The sequence below is a fragment of the Rhodotorula paludigena genome (genome assembly GCF_050403205.1).
Source record: "Rhodotorula paludigena JCM10292 DNA, Rt_paludigena_JCM10292v1_ctg82, whole genome shotgun sequence".
Lineage (NCBI taxonomy): Eukaryota > Fungi > Basidiomycota > Microbotryomycetes > Sporidiobolales > Sporidiobolaceae > Rhodotorula > Rhodotorula paludigena.
The window spans coordinates 1-26,918 of NW_027481376.1; the positions used below are offsets into that span (position 1 = coordinate 1).

The window sequence follows — 26,918 nt, forward strand, 5'->3', positions numbered from 1 at the left end:
CTCCAGCTCTCGCCCGCGCCGCAGCCCACGCCGGACGACCCGCGCGCCAACCCGCCGCACCCGCACGCGCTCGTCTCGGCGCCGGGCGGCACGAGCGCCATCTCGGGCCTGTGGGCCCCGTGGGCCAACCCGGGCCTGCAGTTCTCGCTCGTCGAGCGCCTCGTCTTCCTCGCTTCGGCGCCGCCGCTCGACTCGGCAGGCGCCGCCGCCGCCGCCGCGGCGGCGCCCGAGCCGCCACTCGCGCTCTCGTCGCTCGCGACCGTGCACCGCGTCGTCGCGCTCGACGACGCGGCGGCGTCGGGCCCGACGATCAAGGCGCTCGCGGCGCAGGTGCAGGCGAGCGCGTGGAACGCGCTCGAGCTCGCGCAGACGCTCGTGCGCATGGCCAACGAGCAGGGAGAGCTCGCGCCGAGGGTGCACGAGCTGCTCGACCGCGGGTGCAAGACCAACCCGGAGCTGGTGCTCGTCGCGTTGACGCAGATCGAGGTGCGTCGTGCAGTTCCTCTCTCGCGTACTTCTGAATTTTAGCTGACTGCGTCTCGTGGATGCGATTTGCAGAAGCCGTGGAACGCGGTGCACGGCGAGCTCGTCGCGCGCCTCCTGTCGACCTTCCTCGCCGGCCACCCGGCGCACCAGCTCGTCTTCCTCCGGCTGTACCAGGTCGACCGCCAGTTCCTCTTTGCCGCCCTGCGCGACTTCTACGCCGAGTCCGAGATGAACGTCACGCGCATCGTCGACATCGCGCAGGACCTCAAGGCGCTCGACCAGGTCCTCGAGCTGCGACCCTTCGTCCTCGCGCTCGACCTCGCCGCGCTCGCGAGCCGCCGCGAGTACCTCAACCTCGACAAGTGGCTCTCGAGCCAGTTTGCGCAGCACGGCGCCCAGCTCGTGCGCGCCACGCTCGAGTTCGTCGGGCACAAGGTCCAGCACGAGCTGAGGCGTCAGGAGCTCGACCACCCGCCCGAGCCGACGACGCTTGCGCTCAATGCGGCGACGATCGCCATCTTCATGCGCGTTCTCCGTGCCCAGTCCGTCCTTTCCCGCTTTCCCTCCTTGCTTCCGCTCGACCGCTGACCTGGTCTCGCACACGCAGCCACGAGCTGTTCTCGGGCAACGACGTCGAGCTCTTCAAGGAGGTCCGCACACAGTGCCTCCAGCTCCACCCGCGCCTCATGAACTTCTCGCCCAAGAACACCGACTCGGAGCCGGGCATGGCCGTCACGGCCTTCTCGCCCGAGATCGAGGCCGAGTGCGACGCGCTGTACAAGCGCATGTACGAGCAGGAGATCGCGGTCGACAAGGTCGTCGCGGCGCTGCGGCAGGCCAAGGAGTCGGACAACCAGCACGACCACGAGTTTTTCGCGTGCTTCCTCCACGGCCTCTTCGACGAGCACCGCTTCTTCAACACGTACCCGGCCAACGAGCTTTCGCTCACGGCGTGCCTGTTCGGCGACCTCATCCAGTACCACCTGATCGACTTTGTCCCGCTCGGCATCGCCGTGCGCTACGTCCTCGACGCCCTGCGCAACCCGCCCGAGTCGAACTGGTTCCGCTTCGGCATCCAGTCGCTCGCGCGCTTCCAGGGCCGCCTAGGCGAGTGGCCGCAGCTCGCGCACTCGATCCTCTCAATCCCGCACGTCGCGCAGCTCCACCCGGACATCGCCGCGACGGCGCGCCAGGCGCTCGCGCAGCGCGACAACGGCTCGGTCCCTGGCGGCGCCGAGCTCGGCGACCTCTCGGGTGCGGGCGGCGCGCTCTCGCAGCAGCAGCAGCAGCAGCAGCAGGCGCCGCAGGAGCCCGAGCGCCTCGCGTTCACGGCGATTCACGTCGAGGAGGAGACGGGCGACCCCGAGGCGCCCGACGAGCAGACGTCGGACAAGATCCTGTTCATCGTCAACAACCTTGCGCCAACCAACTTCGACTCCAAGGTCAAGGACATGGCGGGCCGCATCGAGCCGCTCCACTTTGCGTGGTTCGCGCACTACCTCGTCGCGCAGCGCGTGTCGATCGAGCCCAACAACCACCAGCTCTACCAGCAGTTCCTCGAGGCGCTCAAGATGCCGCAGCTCGTCAAGCGTGTCCTGTACGAGACGTTCGTCAAGCTCGCGACGCTCCTCAACTCGGACAAGACGGTCCAGTCGTCGACCGAGCGGACGCTCCTCAAGAACCTCGGCTCGTGGCTCGGCGGTCTCACGCTCGCCAAGGACAAGCCGATCAAGCAGTCCAACATCGCGTTCAAGCAGCTCCTCATCGAGGGCTACGACTCGAACCGCCTCATCGTCGCGATCCCCTTCGTCTGCAAGGTCCTCGAGCAATGCGCCAAGTCGCGCGTGTTCCGTCCGCCCAACCCCTGGCTCATGGCCATCCTCCGCCTCCTCGTCGAGCTGTACCAGTACGCCGAGCTCAAGCTCAACCTCAAGTTCGAGATCGAGGTCCTGTGCAAGAGCCTCGACGTCGACCTCAAGGACGTCGAGCCGACCGAGATCCTCCGCAACCGCCCCAAGGAGCTCGCCGCGCAGGCCGCCGCGCAGGCTGCCGCGCAAGCCGCCGCGCAAGGAGGCGCCGCCGGCGCGCCCTCGACCTCGGTCGAGCTCGCGCTCGCCAATCTCGCCGCGCAGCAGCAGCAGCACCAGCAGCAGCAGCAGGGCGGCGCCCTCCTCGGCCCGGCGGGCGGCGCGCACGACGTCGACGAGCACGGCCTCCGCGCTGGCTTCGGCGGCCCGGCACACCACGCCCTGCCCGCTGCGGGCGCGCCCGGCGACGTCGGCCGCCTGCCGCCCATGCTCGGCGCGAACCAGCCCGGCTACTCGCTCTCGTTGCAGGGTGCGTCTTTCCCGTTCATTTCGCTGTCTGGCGCTCGTACTGACGCGGTTGTTGCCCGTGCAGACACCGTCTCGGCGGCGCTCCAGAACCTGCCGTCGCTCGTCGTCTTCAACGCGCAGCTTCCGATGTTCGCGACCAACCCCGCGCTCAAGCGGCTCATCTGCCTCGCCATCGACCGCGCCGTCCGCGAGATCATCGCGCCTGTCGTCGAGCGCTCGGTCACGATCGCGGGCATCTCGACGCGCGAGCTCACGATGAAGGACTTCGCGATGGAGGGCGACGAGAGCAAGATGGCGACGGCGGCGCACCTCATGGTGCAGAACCTCGCCGGCTCGCTCGCACTCGTCACGTGCAAGGAGCCGCTTCGCCTCAGCATGGTCACGCACGCCCGGACGCTCCTCCTCCAGAACGGGTTCACCGACGAGTCGCTTCCCGAGCAGGCGATCCTCGTCATCGTCGCCGAGAACCTCGACCTCGCGTGCAGCGTCGTCGAGAAGGTTGCCATGGAGAAGGCCGTCATGGAGGTCGACGAGGGCCTATCGCCGGCGTACCTCTCACGCCGCGCTCACCGCGAGCGCTCGCGCGAGGCGTTCTGGGACACGGCGGCCATGGCCGCGTCGCACTACTCGGGCATGCTTCCCGACCCGCTGCGCCTCAAGCTCGGCGGTCTCTCGCCGCAGCAGCTCCAGGTCTACGAGGACTTTGCACGCCTCCGCACAGTCCCGCCTGTTGGCGCTGCCATCGATGGCCGCAACGGCGCCCTCTACGCCGACTCGCCTGCGATGGCCGCTGCAACGCTCACGCCGCAGATCGCTGCCGCCGCCGCGGCTGCGGCTGCTGCCTCGGGCGGCGCCGAGCCGAGCCTCCTCTCGCCGGCCCAGGTCGTCGAGAAGTTCTCGGCGCTCGTCGCCGAGCTCGACAAGGCGCTCGCCGCCGAGTCGTCGCCGTCGTTCGGCGGCGTCGCCCAGGAGAGCGACCTCCGCCGCATCGTGCAGCAGATCCCCGTCCTAGCCGCGAGCTCGACCTCGCCCGACGAGACGGCGCTCGTCTGCTCGCAGAAGGTCGTCCAGCTGCTCTACCGCAGCGAGACGACGCTCGCGCGCGATGCGCACGTCTTCCTCCTCGATCGCCTCTGCGCCATCTCGCCCAAGGTCGCCAAGGAGGTCTCGCTCTGGCTCATCTACGCCGAGGACGAGCGCAAGTTCAACGTGCCCGTCACCGTCGCGCTCCTCCAGGCGCGCTTCATCGCCGTCGCCGAGCTCGACCTTCAGCTCGCCAAGTTCGTCGTCCGCGAGTTCCGCGCGTCGGTCGTCGACTTTGCCGCCAACCTCCTCGCGGCGTGCCTCGGCGAGGTCCCGCCCGTCGCGACGCGCGAGCAATTCTCGAACACGTTTGAGGCGCTCAACCAGGCTGTCCGCGCCGGCAAGGCGACCGACGCAGCGCGCACTGTCCTCCAGGACGTGCAGACGCGCGGTTCGATCAACGTGCGCGGCCTCTCGCCGGGCAAGCTCACGTCGGCCGACGAGCCGGGCGTGCGCGAGCAGTTGACCTACTGCTTCGCCGAGTGGGTCCGGCTCTTCCAGCAGTCGTACAACGTCGAGAAGTCGTTCGTCGACTTCGTCGTGCAGCTTCAGAAGCAGGGCATCCTCAAGGGCGAGGAGATCTCGTCGCTCTTCTTCCGCGTGTGCGCCGAGGTCAGCATCGACTCGTACATCAAGAACAAGGCCGCGGGCGGCACCCCGGCGACGGGCATCTTCCAGCCCGTCGACGCGTTCGCACGCCTCATCACGTTCATGATCAAGTACCACGCCGACCCGACGGGCGCCAACAACGACAAGGCCAAGGTGCACTACATGACCAAGGTGCTCTCGATCGTCGTGCTCGTCCTCGCCAACTCGCACGAGGAGCTCGGCCCGCACTTCCAGACCAAGCCGTTCTTCCGCTTCTTCTCGTCGCTCCTCAGCAACCTCGCCGGCATCGAGAGCCACCTCGGCCCCGCGTACCACCAGATCCTGGTCGCGCTCAGGTGCGGTCCACCACCGCCTTCATCTCCTCGTGACTTCGCTGATCCCCTCTCGATCCATGCAGCCACTCGTTGAACACCCTCCAGCCGGTCCACTTCCCCGGCTTCTCGTTCAGCTGGGTCGCGCTCATGTCGCACCGCCTCCTCGCGCCCAAGCTCCTCGCCGACCCTGAGAAGCGCGACGGCTACTCGGCCTTCCTCCGCCAGCTCGTCAGCCTCCTGCGCTTCCTGCGCCCGCATCTCCTCCGCGGCCAGCTGTCGGCGCCGATCCGCCTTCTCTACGTCGGCACGGTCCGCATCCTCCTGGTCCTCCTCCACGACCACCCGGACTTCCTCGCGCAGGCGGCCGGCGCGCTCGTCGATGTCATCCCGCCGCAGGCCGTGCAGCTCACGAACCTCGTGCTCTCGTCCTTCGCGAGCGGCGACAGCCTCCCCGACCCGCTCACGCCCGGCCTCGACCTCGAGACCCTCCCCGGCGCGCAGCGCACGCCGCCGTCGCTCGTCGACTACGCCGCGGCGCTCAAGGTCTCGGGCGTCTCGATCGTGCTCGAGCAGTACCTCGCGGCGAAGGAGCCGGCGTCCTTCCCGGACATGGTCCTCTCGCGCCTCAAGCGCGCTCCCGCGCAGGGCCAGCCCGAGGAGGTCAGCCAGCCGCTCGTCAACGCGCTCGTGACGCACCTCTGCGTCACCGCGCTGCAGCAGCAGAAGGCGCGCGGCCAGAGCGGCTTTAACGCCGAGAGCGAGAGCTACTTGCTCTTCGCCGAGCTCGTGCACAAGGCCGACCCCGAGCTGCGCTACTTCCTCGTCTGCGCGGCGGTCAACGGCCTTCGTGCCGTCTCGTCGCACACGGCCTGGTTCGCCGCCGCCCTTACGACCCTCTTTGGCGAGGCCGAAGACGATGCTGCTCGCGAGGCGATTGTGCGTGCTTTCCTCCTCTCGCTTCTCTCGCGCGGCTGCTCACACTGCGTTTCCACCTCCAGCTCCGCGTCACCATCGAGCGCTCCGCTGCGGCGAGGCCGACGCCCTTCGGCGTTACCTACCTCCTCAGCCGCCTCCTCCAGACGCACGGCGCCAAGATCGAGCACGCGCTCGGTCAGCTCCCGTCGGAGGACCAGGGCGCGCAGGCTCTCGCCTCGCACCTCGGCCGCCTCGCCAGCGGCCCTCCTCGTGTCCCGACCGCGGCTTAGACGTTGATGCCCTCGCGTGCACAAAAAGCAAGCATACCCCTAAATCTCCTTCGTCCCCGCAATTCCCCTGTCTCCATCACATTGTGCTATCACCCTCATCACCCTCGCCACTTGCAAGCTATACACCCTCCCTCCCTCCTTCTCCCCTCGGCGTCTTTCGTTTGTACTTGAACCTCTCCCTCTGCTCTCGTTTACCCTTTCTTTTTCTTCGCAGTCTGTGTACATCCGTGTGTCGCTGGCAGGAATTCATCACCCCACGTCGCCTCTTTCTCCTGCGTGGGTTGTGCCGAGGACGAGAGAGGGAGCAAGACTTGGCGAGGTTCGGCATCCGACGGTGGCTTCCGGTGGCTGCGAGAGCTCTTCTCCAGTCAGCAGATCAGTAGGGACAGTGCACGACGTGTTACAGGGTACTGCGATACCAAAGAGTGTGGGAAGAGAACCTGAACGATGACAAGGAAGGGCCGGCCGTCCTTAACCTAGAGCCCGGAAGAGAGAGGACGAGAGACGAGATGACAACGGGGCCCCAGAAAGTGGAGAGGACGAGAAAACAGGTACCCAAGAAGGAGAAAAGGCGGAAGAAGGAGAAGCAGAGGGAAAGTGTCCACGAGACCATCGCACTGAGTCGGCGACCGTCGCACTAACTCATGCGCGGGTGGTGGGTCTGGAGCGCGCGCAGGATGTCGTCGTCCTCCATGAGCGCCGCCTCGTACTCCTGCACGTCGACCTCGCCGCTGAGGAAGCCGCCCTCGAGCGTCGACTCGCCGTTCGTCGCGTCCGCCTCGCGCGTGTAGGTCGGCGGGCGGTTGCGCTCCTCGGCCTCCGCCTGCGTCTCGCGCTCGAGCGGCGGCGGGCGCGGAATGAAGGGCGCCATGCGGTTCGAAGGCGGTGCGAGCGGGATCGGGAAGGGAAGATCGAGCAGGGTCGGGGGGACATCGGTATGCGTCGGGCGCGTGATGGCGCTGCAGGGGAGCTCGTCAGCACGTCTCGCTTGATCGCAATCGAGTGCAAGAGACGGACCTGCGGCGGCCCTTGCGGTACCGGACCAGCTTGACCAGCTTCATCTTGCGGACCTTGCGCTCGTCGCACCAGTCGAGCGCCTGCTTAAGGCGCTCCTCGACCCACGCGGCCTCGTCGACGGCCTGGCGCGCCTGGCGGATGTTCTCGCGCCCGACCTCGCCCTGCGTGAGGCCCGCCCAGCACCCGATGAGGTTCTTTGCGCGCGCATCGTTGAGGGCGCACAGCTTGAGCCAGATGGCGGCGTGGCGGGTCGCCCACGAGTGATGAGCGAGCGCGAGACTGTGCTCGGTGACGATGGGCGGGAGAAACTGGAGCTCGTCGGTGCGTGCGAGATGGACGGGGAGCGGAGGTGGGGCGTTGGCAAACGAATCGACCGAGATGGGGACGATGGGACTCCGGAGGTTGGCGATCTTCTGCGAGACGTCGGTGACGACGTAGGCCAGCCCGTAGAGCAGAACGTCGGCCATGGCGGGAAGAGAAGAGAAAGCGGGGACGGCGCGACACGCGGAGGCGGAGCAGCGCGGGCGGATTCTGGGGGAGCGCGAGGTCAGCGGGCGTGCCCGAGCGCCAGCGGATGTGATCCGGTCGATGCGCACCAAGTGTCTGTGGCAGTACTGCGCGAGGCCGGAGGCGGAAGAAGCGCGCGGAGGAAGGCACAAAGCCGCCGAGAACGCCGCAGGAATGGACCCTCGACTCTCCGATCGTCGCCAGCAAAGCCTCGGCCCAGTTCACTCGTGACTGCCCAGGACTTCAGCGAGCTCCAGCGTCTGGCGCAGAGGCTGGGACTGAGGACCTTTCGCAGACTCGAAGCGTTCGGTAGAGCGCTCGTTGCAACGTCAAGCGTTCGATATTCGATCCCGGGACTGCCACGTCAACGCCACTGCGAGCGCCCTTCGGCACTTCAGCCTGAATGACACGGCTGAAAGAGGGGCTGCCCGCGTGCGCTGCGCTGCCGGGCGATCACAACAAGGTCGCACTGGGCGAAGGGCGAGAAGGCGAGGGGCGGGACAAAGAGGAGAACGGCTCGAGCGCGTTTGCGTTCAGCGGCGACAAGCTTACGAGCACACTTGCAAGCTAGCGAGAGGCTGGATGCTGCGGCGGACACGAGAGCCGCACTAGGGTCGAGCAGGTCGGCAGTAGGAGAGCGGAAGGCCACGATGCCCTGCTCTGCTGGTGATGCGAGCTGTGAGAGACTCTGCAAATGACGTGCGGCAGGCTCGTCGACAGCGCAAGGCGGCTGGAGGCGATGAAAGCGTAGGAGGGACCGAGCATTCGCGCAAGACGACGGGGGCGCCCATGCAGCCGTCTCTCGTTCGGCCGGCCTGTAGCGCTCTCTCCTCCCCCTTGGCAGAGTCAAGGAGGAGACAGTCGCGAGTCGGAAGCCCCTCGAAGCACGCAAAATCATCTTCGTAACTGCGACCGCCTCGGTCGAAAAGGCAACGACTCTCACAAGCTGCAGAAGCAAGCATGCAGAAAGCTCTATTCGCATGCACGGGGCTCATGAAAGATCCAAAGACAGCAGAACAAGAACAGATGGGAATAGAACGGAAAGAGCGATGCAGGTGATGGAATGAAATGGTTGGATCTCCTTCTCCCCTCCCCCTCTCGTCACTTCCTCCCCTCCTGGGCCAAAACCTCCTCATGCCGGGTCTGCGCAGACGTGGGTGGTCAGCTGAGCGAATCCATTCGTGATGAAAGCGAGAGCAGGTGCGCACAAACGACGTTGAGCACCCACAGACCGACAAAGATGGCGACAAACCGAATCCTTAGATCCGTCGCAAGCACCCTTGCTACCTTGTGCAGCGCGCCGTTCTCGCCCCGCGCGTGCGCCGCATCGAGGCTCGCGAGCCCGTCGGCGGCGGCGCCGCCCGGGTGCGACTGCCCGTTCTCGGACGGCCCGTCGCCGACGGTCGACAGTGCGACGTACTCGCCGGAAGCCGGGTGCGAGCTTGCGACGGTCGCGGAGGGAGGGACCGAGGGGATCGCGTCGCGCGAGGCGGTGGGGAGGCGCGCGCCGGAGGAGGAGGGCGGCTTGGGGACGTAGCAGATCATGGCCGTGAGGACGCCCGTCGCGATCGCGACCTGGTTCGACACGAAGACGAACTGTGGGAGATGAAGCGTGAGCGGCGGGACGAAGGCGCCGGAGGAGGGAGGGAGGCAAGGCACGCACGATGAGGGAGGTGATGATGAAGTTGATCGGGCGCAACCACGCGCCGCCCGGGATCATCATGATGATACCACGAGTGCTGCGGGGAGTCAAGCGGGTCAGTACGTCTCTGCAAGTGCCAAAGCGGGTCTACACGCACTCTCCCGCGATGAAGAGGTGGAACTGGAGGATGAACGTCTCGAGCGAGCATTGTCCGAAAAAGATGAAGAACTTGGAGCTCGTCGACCGGAGCCACGGCGTTGCGTTGCGCAGGACACACCACGCGAGGACGGGGAGGATCGAGACATAAGGGTGGTACGCGTTGTAGACGAATTTGCTCTCGCGCGTTAGCTCAAAGACGAAATAGCCGGCCATGGTCAGGCCCGAGGCGATCGTCGTCCACTGGACCCACTGCGGCCAGCGCGGGTCGTCCGGGACGCGGTACTCCTTGATCTTGATGAAGGCGTAGGCGGTGAGCATGCCGACCCAGACGATCCACATGTCGAGCGTCTGGCGGAAGCGCCACTCGCCGGCGTTCCAGTTGGTCGCAAAGACCGTGTTGATCAGCTCGAACGTCTTTTCGAGCGGGCCCGGGATCTCAAAGAAGACGGCTGTGAGCGCGGCGGCGACGACAAGCTTGCTCAGGAGGAACGCCGGCTTGTCGTTGTGCTTGTGCCCGAGCCACAGCGTGACCCAGATGATGCCGAACCCTGCAGTAGCCGCACGAGTAGCAGAGCCGTAATATGTCAGCACATAGCACCTTGGCAGGCTCAAGTCGATCCGCTGGCGACGCACAGATCGTGACGAGCGGCGAGAAGTAGTAGCTCAGGTAGTCGGTGTCCATGAGGTAGGCGAGGACGACCGTAAGGAGGTTGAGGCGGATCATGATGTTGGCGACGCGCGCGAACCCAAAGTCGGCCTTCTTGAGGAAAAAGCTCAAGTGGCCGTACCCGCTCATGAAGAGGTACGCGGCGACGAGAACGCGGATCGGGTTGTAGATGCCCGAGATCTTGGACGCGCCGACGTAGTGGTAGATGAGGATGGCGATCTGCATCCATCCCTTCCACTCGTCCGTCTGCTCGCGATTGAGGAACCCGAGGTCCTTCTCGGGCGGTTTGAGCGTAACGACGCCCGCTGCGAGTGCGGCAAGGCACATGACGGTGAAGGCGATCGGGTCGTACTGCTTGTTCTCCTTGAGGAAGAGGTTGGTCCGGTCGGCGACGAAGAGGAAGGCGACCGAGAAGCCGAAGACGGTGAAGGGCATGAGGTACTTCTGCTCGGGGATGAAGCGGAACACGCCCGGCTGGGTCGAGGCTGCGAGACGCGAGCTCGTTAGCGAGGAGAGAACAGCGTGAATGCGGCGAGACTCACGCTGGGTGTGGAAGTACAAGCCAAGCGGGCCGTACATGAGCAGGACGACGAGAAGGGCAATCTGAACCCAGTTCGGCGTCGGGTACTGGAAGCAGCACGTCTTGTCGAACGGGAACTTCTTGGGCAGCGCGTCGTTGCAGCGCAAGTTGAGCAGGATGCTCGCCTGCACCTTGCTGATCGTGTCGGAAAAGTGCAGCCCGTCGACCGTCTCGTCGTCGAGTCCGTCGATGATCTTGTTGAACGCGCGCGGGACGGCAAGCCCGCCGCCCGACGCCCCGGGTGCAGGTCCCTCCGAGTCTGCAGCAATGAGACGAGTGCGGATGCGATCGTTCATCTTCTGGATGTCCTCGCCGTGCACCGTTGCGGCGCGCTCGGCCGACAGACGCGACTCAATCGCGTTTTCGACGGGTAACAGGATGACTTCGTCGGCGATGGGCGGGAGGGACGGCTTGACCGCCTGGAAAAGGCGCTCCATCTGTCGATCCCAGGTCTGAATCCCGCCCGACTCGGTGTGACGGAGGTACCAGATGCCGCTGCCGACGACGGCGAGTGTGGGCATGCCGTCGCTAGTCGCGGACCCGAGCCGTCCATCGAAGAGCTGCTGTGCATGGGTGCCGTTGAGGAAAGGGTCCCAGTAGAAGTTGAAGTGGACGCCGCCGGCGGTCAGGGTGCGGTCCGAGTGCTTCTCGGCTTTGGTGTCGACGTCCTTGTCAATGTGCTTGACGGTCGCGTCTGCGCGAAAGAAGCCATTAGCGCTTGTGCAGCGGAACGAGCGCCGGGAAGGGAACTGACAGAAGACCTGGCGAACGGTCGAGTCGCCGATGAAGACGACACTCTTGCCCTCGAGACACTGGGTGACCTCCTTGGCCTTGTAAGGATGCAGCATGCACCCGTCAGGCTGCCAGCTCGTGTGCTTGTCGTCGAGCCATCGCCCGTCGTTGAGCAGCGCTTTGCAGTGATGCCGGTCGCCTGCGTCTGCGATGCATGGGCGGGATTGAATTAGTCAGCACGGTCTTGAACTTCCCGCGCGAGCTGTGAGCTGGTCGAGCGATGTCGCGTCGAGGTGAACCAAGGTTCGAAATGCCCTCGCGTCGTCAGCACCGCACGAGCGGGCGTGTGCGAGCTCGAGCCTCAGATCACGCCCTGTATTAAGCGTGAGACCGATGCGCTGGTCCGTCAGAGGGCCACGCTGCCGCGATCACCTCGACATCCAGCGGACCCCACATAAGCGTCCCGCCTCTTCTCGCCGCCTGTTGCGCCCAAGTCACGCGCCCGCGGAGTAGCCTGCAGTTCTGCACGTACCCTGGATGAAGAAGCGGAACACTGCGAGCGCGAGGACGCCGGCAATGAGGGCGCCGTGGATCGAGCGGGTTGGCAGCTGGAAGCGCTTCGAGTCTTCCTTCTGCGGTTTGGGCGTGCCCGGCGCCATCCTGCTCAAGCTGTGCCACTCGGCGGGGCTCGAGCTGGGCGCAAAAGACGCGGTTGCGAGGGAAACAGCTCGCAAACCGTTCGCGTCTCTCCCGCGCCTCGTCGCTGTCCGGACTTCCGGCCTTCACCGGCTGAGCTGTGTGCGACTTTAGCGACGACATAATAGCCTAGCGGCTACGTCTGACCGATCCTCTGGACCCGCGCCCGCTGCCTTGTTCACGCTTTCTTTCGTCTTCGTCTCGGATAGATACTGTCTGTCGCTACGCTGGCCAACTGCCGGATGCGTTCCAAATCATCTCTGCTCACTCGAGCGATTCCGCGTATAAGAGCGCCATCGGCGGCCCGCAACGGTGAAGCCCGCACGACTTGCTCGCGCGCCTTCCCCTCTTGCTGGGACGTAACGCAAGACTGCTGACATACAGAGTCGAGCGATACATGCGACCATCGTCTACCACCACGACCCGTGCTGCGCCTGCTGGTCGAGCCACTCCCCGCGCTCGTGCAGCCAGTAGGCGAAGTAGCGCGTCCAGCTCTCTATCACGCCCGTCCCGATTGCGAGATGCAGGCAGTCGTAGTTCGTATGCTGCGGGCTCGCGAGCGTCAGCCCCTGCACGAGGACGAACTGAGGAAGGAGGAACGCACGCCGTCCGGCCGCAGCGCCGTCGGGCGGTTCGTGTCGACAAAGTGGATTTGCGGGTGCGCCATCTCGCGCACGAACCGCTCGGCCGCGGCGCTCATGTCCCACAGCTGGTTCCAGTAGAAGCTCGTGCTCTTGCTCCGGTCCTCCTCCTCGTCCGGCCCCGCCGTGTCGTGGCAGAAATCGTGCCCGACGTTGGTCGGGCGGAGGAGCACCTCCTTGCCCGCGCGCTCCGCCTCGCTCGCCGAGTCGAGCGCCGCGCGCGTCCGGTCGAGCCACGAGCGCATGACGAGCTCGAAGAACTCGGTCGGGACGACGTCGATGAGTTCGGCGGCGCGCTCGGCGCCCGACGCGCCGAGGTTGAAGTCGAACTGCCGCGCGCTGAAGTGCGGGCCGGTCGAGAAAATCAACGCGCGGTAGTGCGCCGAGCGCGTCACGCGCGCAGCGTTCTCGAGCACCGACGGCCACGTCGTGTTGGACGCGTAGGCCGTGCCGAGAGGACTGGTGATGTTGCGCGGAGCCGACGGGCGCAGGAATAGCGAGTGGATGTACTCGAGGTTGGCAGACAAGGGAATGCTCGATGGGCTAAAGAGCTGGAGAGGCTCGTCGTGCGGGACGAGCGAGGTGAGGGTGGGATACAGTGTAGAGAAGGCGGCGGGGCGGGATGGCGAGGTGACGGTAGTGTACATTCGGAGGATCTCCTCGGCGTCAAAGCCATGGTCGGAGCGGACGTGCGAGATGAGCGGGCTGCCCTCATAGTCCCACTGCTTGGGGACTCGCAGTCGCCCCGAGTGAATGAGCGGGCTCGAGGCGTCGAGCAGCAGGTGTTCCTCCTTGAACTGCCACTCGTTGCGCGTCATGAAAGGGTATGGCCAGTTGCCCTTGACATGCGGGAACAGCATGCAGCTGAGCGAGAAGAAGTGTTCCTCCGAGAGCGAGTCTGCAGGTCATGCGACATGAGGTCGTCGTCTTGCTTCGCACGGAATCGGACGCACCGCCGACAATGAGCCATCCTCCCCGATCGACCAGATCCTGCAAGAGCTGGACGGTCCCCTCGTCGACCGCTTCGCCCTCTGCCCGCGCCTCCCACAAGTCCTCCACGCCAGTCCTGCACGCCTCGCTCTCAGGCTCCCATCGCCAATTCCCCGCGCGCATACGGTAGTCGCTCGGCGCCCATGTAGACTCGTCCGGCCGCTCCGCATCGACGAGCTCGCTAGCCACGACGTTGACGGGCGCCTCCTCGACCGATTCTTCGGGCGCCCTCCGCTCGCGCGTCCGCCGCGCCGCTGCCTCCGCCGCCGTAGCTGCCGCCTCGGCCTCTTCTGGTGGGACCGTTCCGAGGTACCAGTGTACGCGTATGAAATCTTGCGCGCAATGCCCGCCCGTCCCGAGCGTGGGCGAGACGTCCCAGATGCTCGCGTTGGGCGAGAGGGCGAGGTTGCGCGAGACCCAGCGTCCGGCCGACCAGTTGCTCGCAGAACAAGTCGGCTGCCATTGTGCGGATGCCGAGGAGGAGGAGGAGAAGGTAGGAACGAAGGGAAGGTGTGCTTGAGCGGAGTTGGCCAGCGTCGACAAGCGCGACTGCGCGGCTTGTCGCGCCGTCTCGACGGCTTCGGGCGGGGAGATGGAGACAGCTGTGAGGAGGACGGCGGCGCAGACGAAAACGGCGATCAGGCGGCGGTGATTGCGTAGGCTGAATGTCGAAGAGCGAAAGTCCGAGGAGGAGAACTCGGCCACGCTTGGTCGGCGAAAGGAGAATATGGGCTGGTCGGGAGCGCGTCTACTGTACCTCTCGCCGTCGCTTCGGTCTGCAGGATCTGCGGGCAAGGCCGAAGCCTGAGAGCGAGGCGACCCTCCAGGTGTCGAGAGCGGCGGTGTCGCGGCGAGCGGTATGTACGTGACGGATGAGCCTGCGAGGGTGCCATCAAGGCGTGTGAGCGTCTCGGGCGGCTTTGTAGGCTAGATAGGCCTAGCGACCGCAATGTGGACGCGCGTCGAACGGCGTGACATGATGAAACGGAGAGCGCAGTCCAGGCCGGATGAACGGGACGTACTGCGACGGGATCGCAGCCAAGTCGACATCCTACACGCGGCACAGGCTGCTCACGCGCCTCAGCTGCTGCGTGATGGCAGAAACGCGCGGTTCTCCAGATGTCAGCGCAGCGACTTCGCGGTTTTCCTGCACGTGACGCTTGACATGCTTTCGTCCGGGTGCGACCACAGTACGGAAGGACTTTCAGCGGAATAGCTTCGAGACAAACAGAAAGGTGGCAGCCGGTAGGGCGGCACTCGAGGACGAGACGCTGGGCTTCACGCGAAAGCGACTCCCGCTGTCTTGCCAAAGCGACACGGGACCAGAGTGATCCAGTATGCGATGCAGATGCCGACAGCGTGAGTGTACACAACAGCGGAAGAAATGGGGGTACGATGCAAGGGTAGGATAAACACACGACATGCGCACTCGCGACTCCGGCCCCTCATTCGACCTCACCAATCCGCTCCCTTTCCCCTCGACAGCCATTCCCACCACGTTGCCGCGCTGCTGCTCTTGTCCTCGTTCTGCCCGTCGAACCACAGTGCGCGCTCGTGCAGCCAGTAGGCAAGAAACCGGGTCCAGCCTTCGATGACACCTGTCCCGACGGCGTTGTGCAGGCAGTCCTGGTTGGTGTGCTGTGGATGGAAAGCGTTACGGTTCAGCGACATAGGGGCAAGAGGGCAAGACGAAGATACCGGAAAACACTTACCGCATCCGGGCGGAGCGCAGCGGGACGGCTGATGTCAGTAAAACTGATCTGCGGATGTGCAGCACCAGCGAGAACGCCCTGTGAGAACACCCAAGCGAGTCAGTCGTCACTTCGCTCTACGAGGACCGGCGAATGGCGGTCGAGACAGGCGGGTTCCGCACCTTCGCGATGTCGTTCGTCCGCGCCGCGTCTCGCCAGTTGTACCACGTGCTGCGTTCCGCGTCGACTTCCTCCACCGGCGCGCTCGACTCCTTGCAAGCGTCGTGCCCGTTGCTTGTCGCGCGCACGATGACCTCCTTGCCCCGCCGCTCTTCCTCTCCCAGCTCGCCCAGCGCGGTCTGGACGCGCTCCGCCCACGACCGCAGCACATACTCGAAGAGCTCGAGCTGAGCGTTCCCGCCGCTCGGAGCAGTCGCCTCGGCGGGGAGGGCGAAATGCCGTGTCGAGAAGTGCTGCCCAGTGGAGAAGATGAGGGCCCGATACTCTGCCGAGCGGGTCGTGCGCTGCTCGGTCGTCCAGGCGTCGCGTGAGACGGTGCTCGGCGCGTACGAGGGGACGAGAGGCGTCGTGATGTTGCGGTGGGCGCTCGGGTGGAGGAAGAGCGAGAGAAGGTAGTCGATCGAGGGAGAGTAGGTCTCGGTGGAAGTCAGGAGGTTGGGCAACGGCACAGCGAGGGAAAGCAGTGCCGGGTAGCGGGCGATGGCGGAGGTATCGTTGGCTGACGAAACGAGCGAGCTGTAGAGGTCGAGCAACTCGGTGGCTGAGAAGCCGTGGTCGGTCCTGTTACGCACGTCTAGGTGATCAGCCTTTTTCACGTCATCCAGTCCTGCATGTAGCACGTACCGGAGGAAGGAAACAAGGGGACGACCATCGAAGTCCCAATCCTCCGGCACGCGCAGCAGTCCGCTCTGTACAAGCGGGCCCTCCGCATCCAGTACGAGGTGTTCCTCCTTGATCTGACCCATGCTCATGACCGGGAAGGGCCAGACGGCGCGGACATGCGGGAAGAGGATGCAGCTGAGCGAGTAGAAGTGCTGTTCCGAGAGCGAGTCTACCCGCCGTCGGAGAAGATTAGTTCCGCGACCGAGTCGTGACGAAGCTGAGAACGCACCGCCAGCGATAAGCCATCCTCCTCGATCGATCAGGTCCTGCAGCAAGTTGACGATGCCCTCCTCGTCATCCTCGCCCTCGACCAGTCGTTCCCACGGCGCCTCGACCTCATTTCGGCACGTCTCGCTGCCTGTCTCCCACACCCAGTCGGCCGCACGCCGGCGGTATGCACTCATCGGCCACTCCGCGTCCGACCCGCCCGAGTTGGCTGCAGCATCGGGTGCGACGAGACCCAGGTACCCTGAGCGGATCAAAGTTAGCTCGAAATCAGCAATGGCACGAGGAAGAGCGGACGCTACTCACAGTCACTGCGATACCACGACTGCGCACACCCGCCTCGGCGCCCACGACCAAGCGAAGGTGAAACGGTCCACACGCTGGCGTTCGGCGAAAAGGGCGGCTCACGCGCAACCCAACGCCCCGACGACCACGTCGAGGCGTTGCAGGCCGGCGCAAAAGCGACCGAAGCTGGCTCGGCTGGAGCAGGAGAGGTCCGAGTGGTCGAGACGACGGCGGCAGAAAGAGCGGAGGAAGAAGCGAAGCGGTACCAGCCGGCATCGACTGCTGACTTGGTGTGCTTGAGCAGCTCGGTCGTCGAGATGGTAAAGGTGCCAGCAAGCAGCACGACGGTGAGAAGGAGGGCGAGGACGCGACGGAGTCGCCGGATGAGAATGGGGTCGGGCGCTCGTGGAGCAGCTGGATCGTCCTTTGTAGCCGTCGGATCAGGCGACCACGGTGGCACCTCCTGCAGCCTGTTCACGTAGGGCTTCTCCTCTTCGCCCTCATCGTCCGCAAAGCGGCCAAGACTTGCGATGGCCGGCGAGGTGAAGCGCGAGGGCGGTTCGCAGTCGTACAGGAAGGGCGTCGAGGCCTGCGACTGGCTCGTCGCGAGCGGAAGGTACGGCGCCGGCTCTGCAGAGCGTCAGAGACGATGAGTGTCCGTACGCTTGTAGCGAACCGGCGGCGGCGATACGGTCAGGGAAAGGGCTCACCTCGTCGCATGCGCGACAGGAGCCAGCTCGCCATCCGTGAGGCTCCTATCAGGCAGTCACGACAAGCAGAAGCGTGTGGAGACAGTCAAGCAAGCGGCAGAGACGCAAGAGTCGGCAGAAGAGCATGGGAACGCGGGGTCGTCCTGCGAAACTCCAGACCTCTCGAAACGGCAAGGAGCGACTCGTGTCGCGTAGTGCTGCCGAAAGCGGGCAGTGATCATGATGCAGCCCTTTGCGCACGGGTCCAACGTCGGCTGCAGCGTCTGCAGTCACGCGCAGCGTACACGACCTTGCGCATGGTCGTGCCGGTGAGGAGGAGAGCGAGTCGTGGACAGCATTGAAGGGGCCTGCGCTCGGCTGTAGCCTCACACACTGCACGTTGCCTCGCACTTGCACGTTCCTCGATGGGTACAGCGCGGAGGAAGGGCGGCAGCGAGAGGCGGAGAAGCCAATGAGACTTTGTATTCGCGTTTGTATTCCAGGTTGTATTCGCCGCACACTTGTATTCGGCCCCTCCTCGCTCTCCCACTTCGCTGCGCCTCTCGCCAGGAGCTCGCAGGGATGGTCGCGTACAGCGAGCTCGCGGCGCTGCTGCCGCTGACGGTGCCTACGCCGACGTTCGTGTCGCACCCGACGCTGCTTCGCCCCGAACATCTCTCGACGGAGCACGACCTCCTCCGCAACCCGGACAGCCTCGAGCGGTGGCAGGCGTACATCCGCACCATCCACGATGAGGTCGACGCTGCTCTGCGCGACTCTCGCGGCCAGGCAAGCGGCGTCGAGCGCATCCTCCTCGGCGACCGTCTCTCGACGGAGCAGGGCCGTGTCGCGCTTCAGCGCCTCGTGGACGTCTACGAGCGCGCACTGCAGCACCACCCGCGCAGCTACTCGCTCTGGCGCGACTACCTCGCCGCCCGCGCTGCCTTCGTCCTCGGCAAGTCCAACAAGCCGCTCAAGCTGGGCGCTCCGCGCAAGCGCCGCGGCGAGGACGGCGTCGGACGCACCATGCTCGAGTGGCTCGAGGCGGGCAAGGGCGAGGTCGACGAGATTGAGGAAGGCGAGCGCGACTACGAGGCAGAGTGGGAGGGCGCTCTCGACGGTGTTCTCGGATTCGAGGAATGGCGCTCGCTTGCTGCGACGTACGAGCGCGCCCTGATGTGGCTCCCTCAGGTACGCCTCTGTCACAGGGCGCGGTGAAGTCAGGCTGACCCAATTCTTGCACGCAGATGCCCCGATTGTGGCTCTCGTACCTCACTCTCTTCGTCCACCCTTCCTGCCCCGCCGCCCTGTCGCACACCCATGCCCGCCGCACCTTCGACCGCGCTATCCGCACCCTCCCTCCGTCCCTTCACGAGCGCGTCTGGCACCTCCACCTCTCGTGGGCCTCGCCATCCTCTCCCGCCAACCCCGCTCCCGAAACTATCGTCCACGTCTGGCGGCGGTACCTCTCTCGCGACCCGTCTCCGACGTCGTTCTACATCCACTCGATCCTGCTCGCGCTCGACCCGCCACGCCCGCTCGAAGCGGCGAAGCGCCTCCTCTCGCTCGCCCGCCAGGTTCAGAAGGGCGAGTACAAGCATCCGACCGGTGCCGCCGGCGAGGTCAAGAGCGCGTACCAGATCCTCGTCGACTGGCTCGAGGTATGCGAGAAGTACCCGGAGGAGGTTGGCATCGAGGCCGACGAGTCGAGGGCGCTGCGAACCGCGCACGACAAGGCCAAGCTTGCGGCCGAGGCGGCTGCTGCAGAGGCCAACGGCGACGACGGTGCGGCTGGCGCGGCCAAGAAGAAGCCGGCTGCACCCGAGCTGCCCGACCTCGATCCCTCAGTCCTCGACCCAACCTCGCTTGCGCACCTAGACGTCGATGGCCTCGTGCGCTCGCACGGCCTCGAGCAGTACCCGGACCAGGCCGGCAGGCTGTGGACCGGCCTCGCGACGTACTGGATCAAGCGGGGCGAGTTCGGCCTCGCGCGCGAGACGTTCGAGGAGGCGCTCGGCGCCGTCGTCACGCTGCGCGACTTTACGCAGGTGTTCGACTCGTACGCCGAGTTCGAGGAGAGCTACATCTCGGGGCTCATGGAGGCGGTTGCGGATGCGGACGAGGACGACGAGGACAAGAAGGACGACGAAGCCGAGCTGGATGAGCGCATGAAGAGCTTTGAGGAGCTCATGGACCGCAGGCCGTTCCTTGTCAACGAGGTGCTGCTCCGACGGAACCCGAACGACGTCCAGGAGTGGGAGAAGCGGGTCGCGCTGTATGGCACGGACGATGAACAGGTGAGTGGCCTGCTTGCCGCCGACACCCCTACGAGCCGAACTGACCCACCCTTGGCATTGCACAGGTCGCCGAAACTTACACGCTCGCGACCAAGACGATCAACCCACGCAAGTCGGTCGGGCCGTACAACCTCCTTTGGGTCCACTTTGCCAAGTTCTACGAGCAGGGCGGCGTCGCGCAGGAGGGCGAGCGCGATGTGCCTAATGCGCGCAAGATCTTCGAGAAGGCGACCAAGGTGTCGTTCCGCCGCGTCGACGAGCTTGCCGAGGTGTGGTGCGAGTGGGCAGAGATGGAAGTGCGCAACGAGTGAGTTGCATCGCTCTCGGACGCCGTCTTAGCGTGCCGCAGCTCGCACCTTCAGGACATCTACTTTGTTCTCGACGGACTAACTCGTACCGCATTGAACAGAAACTACGACGAGGCGATCAAGGTGATGCAGCGCGCGACCGCCATCCCGAAGAACTGGCGCAACATCTCTTTCCACGACGAGGTGCGCTTCACCCTTCGAATCTCGAACGGCTCGCGATCTCAGCGACTCATGTCCTACGGAATGCCGATGCTGATACCGCCCCTTCTGCAGAGTCTCGCCCCGCAGCAGCGCCTCTTCAAGTCGCTCAAGCTGTGGTCCTTCTTCGTCGACCTCGAAGAGTCGATCGGGACAGTCGAGACGACCAAGAGCGCGTACGACAAGATCTTTGAGCTCAAGATCGCCAACGCTCAGGTCGTCATCAACTATGCCAACTTCCTCGAGGAGAACGAGTACTGGGAGGAGAGCTTCAAGGTGCGTCGGCCTATCGCACCTGGCCAAACGTCGTTTTGCCGCTTGCGGCAAGATGACTGACCTGAATTTTGCCGAAGGTAGCCGCTGACTCTAACGCGTCTCGCAGGTCTACGAGCGCGGTGTCGACCTCTTCACGTACCCGATCGCCTTTGAGATCTGGAACGCCTACCTGAGCAAGTTTGTCAAGCGCTACGTACGTCCGCGCTTTTTTCGCTCGCCTTTCCAACCGATCTGATCCCGAGTCGTGGGTACACAGGGTGGCTCCAAGCTCGAGCGCGCGCGCGACCTGTTTGAGCAGGCACTCGAGACGTGCCCGCCCAAGTACTGCAAGCCGATTTTCCTGCTGTACGGCCAGCTTGAGGAGGAGCATGGGCTTGCCAAGCGTGCCATGGCCGTGTACGACCGCGCGACAAGGGCGGTCGAGCCCAAGGACCGCATGGAGGTGCGTCGACCGCTCTTTCTCCTTCAGCGCTCGCTGTCAGCAATGTGACGCGAAGCTGATCCACACTGCGATCACCGGCAGATCTTCACCTACTACATCGCCCGCGCGACGTCCTCGTTCGGCCTTCCCGCGACGCGCCCGATCTACGAGCGTGCGATCGAGCAGCTGCCGGACGCACAGACGGCAGAGATGTGCCTCCGCTTTGCCGCGCTCGAGCGCAAGCTCGGCGAGATCGACCGCGCGCGGGCCGTGTACGCGCACGCGAGCCAGTTCTGCGACCCGAGGGTGCGTCCGAGGCCAATTCTTTCTCGCTCAGACGCTCTGCAGCTATGCTGCGAGGGCGTCCGGGTGCTAGTGGAGTTTGTCGCTGACTTGCGCGTCTTCTCCTGCGCAGACGAACCCGGACTTCTGGGCGCAGTGGAACGCCTTCGAGATCGAGACGGGCTCGGAGGACACCTTCCGCGAGGTACGTCATTTCCGCTTCCTGTCAGCGCATTGGCGCGTGTCTATGAGTAGACGTTGCCGTGTTGCGAGCCAGCTCACGCATGTCCGCTCTCCGAACAGTACCTCCGCATCAAGCGCGCCGTCCAGGCCGCATTCAACACCGAGTCGTCCTACCTCAGCGCCAAGCTCGCGCAGATGCAGAAGGGCGGGCAAGCGGCGCGCGAGGCGGTCCAGGGCGGCGACGACGTCGACCCGATGGCGGCGCTCGACCGCGCAACGGGCGCCGGCACGGCCGTGCGCGGGTTCGTTGCCGCCAGCAATGGCGAGATGGTCGGTGGGCAGGCGGGCGCCGCACGGCAGGACGAGCCGGCGCAGGAGAACGCCGACGAGATTGCCGTCGACGACGACGACGATGACTGAGGACGAGTGGCGTGACGGCGGAAAAAGAGGGGCAGTAGACGCTCCAAACATACGTACTGAGCGTGTTGTACGATCTTATACGGGCTGGGTGACGGAGCGAGCGAGATGCCGCTCGACGCGGAAGCAGGAAAGACGCGGCGCCAACCTCGCTCGGTACTCGCCGCGTTCCGAGGTTTTGTGGACATGAGAACGGTTGTCGTGGTCAGCTCGCGCTTCTACAATGGCCCGTACGCTTTCTTCCGAGACGAAGGGACGCCTTATCCGCGAGAGCAAGAAGATCGTCGCGGCTTGTCGTCGTCCCTGTCGCTTCGGCTCGCAGCGGGGCGCACGGCGATGAGCAGCGCAGACGAGCTGCTGTCGATTCTGCGGGGCACGCGCCCTGCACCGTCGCTTCCGGACGGAGCGGGCGCGCCTCCTCCTCCCGGTCACGGCGGGGCTACGGGGGGTCCGGCGCCGCCTGCGCGTGCGCCGAGTGCGAGCAGCTTGTCTCCGTCGCTGTACCAGACTGCGCCGCACACGCCTGCGCCCGCCCCCGCTGCACCCGACCTCGTGCGCCTCCTCTCGGGCAACCCGCCCCACTCGTGTCCTGCCGCGTCGCAGCCGCCTCCTGGGGCGCAGCAGGCCGCGCAGCAGAGCTTTCTGGATCTCAGCAGTGCAACGCCGCAACCTGCGTCGCCGCCCGTGCCCTCGCGCGGCAACTCGGCCTCGCTCCTCTCGCTCCTTCACGGCTCGAGCGTCGCTCCTCGCGCAGCGCACAGCCAGAGCCAGCCGGCGCCCGCCGAGACGACCAGGGGGACGACGCCGGGTGAGCGCGGCCAATTCAGCCCCGCCAGTCCGCCCGGGGGAACGGCCCGCGAACTCCTCGGGCTCTTGATGGGCGCCGGGACGCCTGCCAAGTCGCCCGGACCACCCAATGCGCCGCGTTCTGGTGTAGTCGGAGGCGCACAGAACGGCTTACACGAGGGTGACGCTCCGTCAATCGCGTCTGTCGCGAGCAATGGAGCGGCTCTGTCTCCCCCGTCGATTTCGGACGACTCGAACCCCGTGCCGACGACGAAGGGGCCCAACTTCTCGTTCGCCTCGCCCTTCGAGGCGCTCGAGAAGCTGCGACAGGACGAGCGCCGCGCCAGTCCCGTTGCGGCACGCTCGCCCCTCTCATCCGTCCCAGCGCACATCCGCACGCCGTCGACCGCACGCCCGGCGCTGTCTGTCACGAGCAGCAGCGACACGTCGGAACCCGGCTCTCCGTCGCTTCTGCAGACCTTGAACGCGCCTGTCGCGCTCGCGCAGGTCGCGTCAGGCCCGACCTCTTCAACAACCCTCCCGACCTCGTATCTCGCCGCGCAGTACCTGTCTCCCTCGCCCTCTGCCGCGCCATCCTGGGCTCCCTCCGGCATCCGTCTCCCCCGCTCGGCCCACCCGCCCGACGCGCCGCAGCACCTCTCGATCCTGCTCACCGAACCGCACCTCGACTCGCTCGCGCCGACGCTGCCGCAGGTGACGCCCATCACGCTTCTCTCGATCCCGCCCGCGTTCCTCGGTGCGCGACGCACCGCCGCAATCTGGGAGCGCGGGATCGTCTACGCCACGCGCGCGAAGGGCCGCGTCAGGGTCATTGACCGCGAGAGCGGCGCGACCGTGCTCCTCAAGGGCGGGAAGAAGGACGGCGAGGTGCGAGACGTCCAGGTCGCGCCTTACGCGACCAAGGAGGGCAGAAGGAGCATTGCGTGCGTGAACGGCGCAGGAGCGGTCGCGGTGTGGGATGTGCAGGACGGGTTTGCGAGCGAGGCAGAGGCTAGGTAAGCGACCGATCTTGACCTTCGCTCGGGAAAGCTCGCTGATGGTTCCTTGCAGCCCGATTGGCACGTTCGGCCTCCCGCCAGCAGCCGGCGACACGTTCTCGCTCGTGCGCTTCAGCCCGCGTGCTGATTCCAACACGCTCGCGGCCGTCCAACGCCGCAAGATCGTGTTGTTCCAGCCCACCGATGCTGGAAGGCGTTCCGAGCTCAATTTTGAGGGCGACATCGCCGACGTTGCCTTCTCGCACGACGGAACCGCCTTCGCCGTCCTGTCCTCCGACGGCCAGTACAGCGTCTACGCGACGGATGACCTTGCCCTCAGCCTCTCCGGCGAAATGCCGTCTCTTCCTGCAGGCGCGACAGCGGACGAAATCACTTTTCTCAGTGCGGCCGACGAGGAATCGCCTTGCGCCGCCATCGCCATCTCGTCGCGCGGCGGCACGCACATCACGCTCTTGCCGCTTGCGCGCGAGGTCAGCGTCGAGCAGCTGAAGCCTGCCGTTATTGACTTTACGGCGGCTAGCGACGTCAACGGGTTATGGGGTCAGGTTGCCTACCACCGCGAGAGCCAGAGTCTCGTTGTGTCGAATTCCCTCCGCGGCTCGCTCTATGCCTTCCGTCTCACCTTCACGTCTCCGCCAAATTCGCCTCCCTACACGATCGACGCAGCGCATCTCCGTCTGCTCGCATCCGCCCCGCTCAATGGCACCCGCCCGACGCTTCTCCGTGTCGATCATGTCCTCGAGCACCCGACACCCTCGCCCATCCTCTCGTTCTCGCTCGACTCGCTCCCTTCGGCCGAGGCGTCCGCCACGACCGCCGAGTCGGCCCTCCCCGCTGGTGTCCGCGCCGCGAGCAAGCTGCAGTACGGCGCGCTCGTCGTTCACCCCGGCGGCGTGCATCACGTCGCACTCGCTGCGGAGCGCCCCAGGGTCTACACGCCTGCTGCTGAGCGAGACCGCGCAGCCGGTTTCGACTACAGAATCAGCACTGCCGCCAGCGGTGGAGGCCAGCCCGTGCCGGACCTGAGCGACGTCGATGAAGACGAGGACGACGGCGACGGTGATGCCAAGGATGCGTTCGCTGCGGCACTTGCGGCCGGCCGGCGCATGAGCCTCGAAGGGAGCATCTACGTCTCGAGCGAGGTCGAGGTCGTCGTCGACGAGCCCGAAACGGACGAGATCAGCCTGCGCGTCGCATCGAGCCTCGCCGATTTCCGCTTCGACCCGTCGCCAGCCCCGCTCGCGCCGGTCCTCCCACACGTTGACTCGGTTGTGCTCGAAAACGCGCAGCCCTCGATCGACGAGCCGCCGCTCGGCGACCTGTCGAACGGGCTCGGCGGCGCTTTGACGCCCGTCGCGCTCGCATCGCCTGAGGTGACGCCCTCGACCCTCTCCGCGAGCGAAGGGATCAAGCTCGCCGGCCCAGTCGTCAATGCTGCGATCCGCAGCATGAAGGCGAGCAAGGCTGCTGCCGCGTCTTCGGCCACGGGGGCAGCTTCGCCTGCGCTCTCGACCGCGGCGGTCAAGGGCGGGTCGTCCCCGCCTGCTTCGGTCGGCGGTAGCATCGAGACGGGCCTCGACGGCCCACAGTCAAGCGACTCGGCGCTGCTCAAGGAGCTGAGGAGGATCGAGGCGGTGCTGCCGGGCAAGATTGGAAAGGCCGTCTCGCGGGAGCTCGAGAAGCACAGTGCGCCTGCCCTTCCCTGTCAGATAAGGAGGACGCTCACTGATTACAGAATGACTACGCAGCTGCTTCGCAAGCGGATCCGACCTCGAGCGCCGGTGCGCCTGCGGCGGCAGCGCACGACGAAGCGCTAGTCGCGCTTGTGCAGCAATCGCTCGCCGAGGACATCGAGCGTGCCGTGAAATCGGGAGTACAGCAGCACATGTCCTCGCAGGTCGCGCAGACGGTCGAGCAAGCGGTGCGGAAGGAGATGGGCAGGGGAGTGGAGGAGGCGATCAGGCAGGTGCGTCTGCTAGTCAGACCTGCTGTCTCGTTAGAGCCTTTTCTCTGGCACGCCGTGGCTGACCTTGTCCATGTTCGGTCTCCAGATCCTCCCACGCGAGATGGAGCAGCAGCTCAGCCAGCCCCGCATCGCCTTCTCCCTCTCGCACTCGATTGCGACGACCATCGCCCCCCCGCTCGAACGGAGCCTGACGACTGCGCTAGTCAAGTCGGTCGTCCCGCTCGTCGACAAGCAGATCGGCGCTGCCGTTGAAGGCGTGATCAAGAACATCCGGCAGGAAATGGTCGACGTGCGCAAGGAGATCGTGCAAGAGCAGAGCGGCTCGGTCGCCATTCTTGAGGACGAGGTGGCCAACCTGCGCGAAGAGGTGTCGACTCTCAAGGCGATGGTTGAAAAGATGCACTCGCTGCTCCTTGCGACGCCCCGCACACCGCCCGCTGTCGCGTCGCCGCGAGCACTGCAGCAGCCGCCTGCGACCGTGCCGCAGCAGACGAGACCGCCCGCGCAACGTCACGTCTCGCAGCCGCTTTCCCTGTCCACCCGAGCGCCACCGCGTGGTCCGCTGCTCCCTGCATCGCCTCTCCACCCTCTCCGTCGCGAGTACGCCCCGTCCTCCGGCAATCCCCACGAGCCGTCGCCCTCCTCGTATGCCCTGCCGCCTATCCCTCGTGCGCCGACCCCTCCAGAGCGCTACGAAGAGCTCTTCACCGAGGCGATGCAGCCGCGGCACGAGCCCGAGTTCACGGCGCTCGTGCACCTCATCAACTCTTCGCCGCTCTCGCGCCTCGACGCCGTCTTTCCTGCTCCGCCTGCGTCGCCGAAGATTACAATGGCGGTGGTCCTCTCGCTCGCGTTCCGCCTTTCGCAGGTCATCGCCGGGAAGGAGACGCCGCTTGATGACGAGGGGAAGAAACAGCTTCTTTGGCTACGCAAAGCGATCGCTGCGTGCGATGGCAAGGTACGCACATGACCCACATCAATCGCTGTCTCTACCACTTTGAGAGCGCACGCTCACGCGCCCTTTCCTCGCGCAGCAACCGCCCGAGCTCCTCGCCCTCATCCCTCGCATCCTCACCAATGTCATTGAGAACCTCGTCTCGCGCGGCCGCAGCCTCATGGCTCTGCATGATCAGGCGGGCGCAGGCGAGGTCCGCCTCGTGCAGCAGTACGCGCACGCGCGGCTCAGCCTCTTCGTCCAGTCCGGGCCCGAGGGTCCCGGCGTCGAGGCGTTCCGCCGCTGAGCGCGTATATCGCCGCATTGGAGGTCGCGCAGAGGTAGGTGGAAGGTCGCTTGTCAATCCCCTTGTC

At 65.6% G+C, this 26,918-nt stretch overlaps 6 protein-coding genes across 6 annotated transcripts; 3 read left to right on the top strand and 3 right to left on the bottom strand.

Moving 5' to 3' along the window:
• On the top strand, positions 1-6,033 carry JCM10292_007242 (uncharacterized protein; the record flags this gene model as incomplete). The annotated part of the gene is made up of 6 exons (XM_076652588.1): positions 1-486; positions 559-1,028; positions 1,094-2,823; positions 2,887-4,849; positions 4,912-5,764; positions 5,827-6,033. Coding segments are annotated over 6 exons (5,709 nt in total), but the record flags the coding sequence as incomplete, so codon positions are not given.
• A 637-nt stretch (positions 6,034-6,670) lies between these two features.
• JCM10292_007243 (uncharacterized protein) lies at positions 6,671-7,517 on the bottom strand (the record flags this gene model as incomplete). Its single annotated transcript, XM_076652589.1, has 2 exons — positions 6,671-6,992; positions 7,051-7,517. 2 exons carry the CDS (start codon positions 7,515-7,517, stop codon positions 6,671-6,673), a joined length of 789 nt encoding a protein of 262 aa, XP_076501844.1.
• Positions 7,518-8,689: 1,172 nt separating this feature from the next.
• JCM10292_007244 (uncharacterized protein) lies at positions 8,690-11,996 on the bottom strand (the record flags this gene model as incomplete). Its single annotated transcript, XM_076652590.1, has 8 exons — positions 8,690-8,700; positions 8,766-9,153; positions 9,221-9,296; positions 9,357-9,906; positions 9,992-10,510; positions 10,568-11,299; positions 11,360-11,542; positions 11,870-11,996. 8 exons carry the CDS (start codon positions 11,994-11,996, stop codon positions 8,690-8,692), a joined length of 2,586 nt encoding a protein of 861 aa, XP_076501845.1.
• A 447-nt stretch (positions 11,997-12,443) lies between these two features.
• On the bottom strand, positions 12,444-17,776 carry JCM10292_007245 (uncharacterized protein; the record flags this gene model as incomplete). The annotated part of the gene is made up of 10 exons (XM_076652591.1): positions 12,444-12,578; positions 12,638-13,572; positions 13,628-14,325; positions 15,124-15,302; positions 15,377-15,454; positions 15,538-16,156; positions 16,220-16,427; positions 16,488-16,727; positions 16,790-17,398; positions 17,752-17,776. 10 exons carry the CDS (start codon positions 17,774-17,776, stop codon positions 12,444-12,446), a joined length of 3,726 nt encoding a protein of 1,241 aa, XP_076501846.1.
• A 263-nt stretch (positions 17,777-18,039) lies between these two features.
• SYF1 (mRNA splicing protein SYF1) lies at positions 18,040-21,842 on the top strand (the record flags this gene model as incomplete). The annotated part of the gene is made up of 10 exons (XM_076652592.1): positions 18,040-18,648; positions 18,705-19,754; positions 19,820-20,061; positions 20,164-20,245; positions 20,336-20,536; positions 20,643-20,729; positions 20,793-20,978; positions 21,060-21,263; positions 21,373-21,444; positions 21,543-21,842. 10 exons carry the CDS (start codon positions 18,040-18,042, stop codon positions 21,840-21,842), a joined length of 3,033 nt encoding a protein of 1,010 aa, XP_076501847.1.
• A 333-nt stretch (positions 21,843-22,175) lies between these two features.
• Positions 22,176-26,851, top strand: JCM10292_007247 (uncharacterized protein; the record flags this gene model as incomplete). Its single annotated transcript, XM_076652593.1, has 5 exons — positions 22,176-23,641; positions 23,697-25,330; positions 25,393-25,610; positions 25,696-26,568; positions 26,645-26,851. The coding sequence occupies 5 exons, from the start codon at positions 22,176-22,178 to the stop codon at positions 26,849-26,851; spliced, it is 4,398 nt and encodes a 1,465-aa protein (XP_076501848.1).
• Between the last annotated feature and the right edge of the window lie 67 nt (positions 26,852-26,918).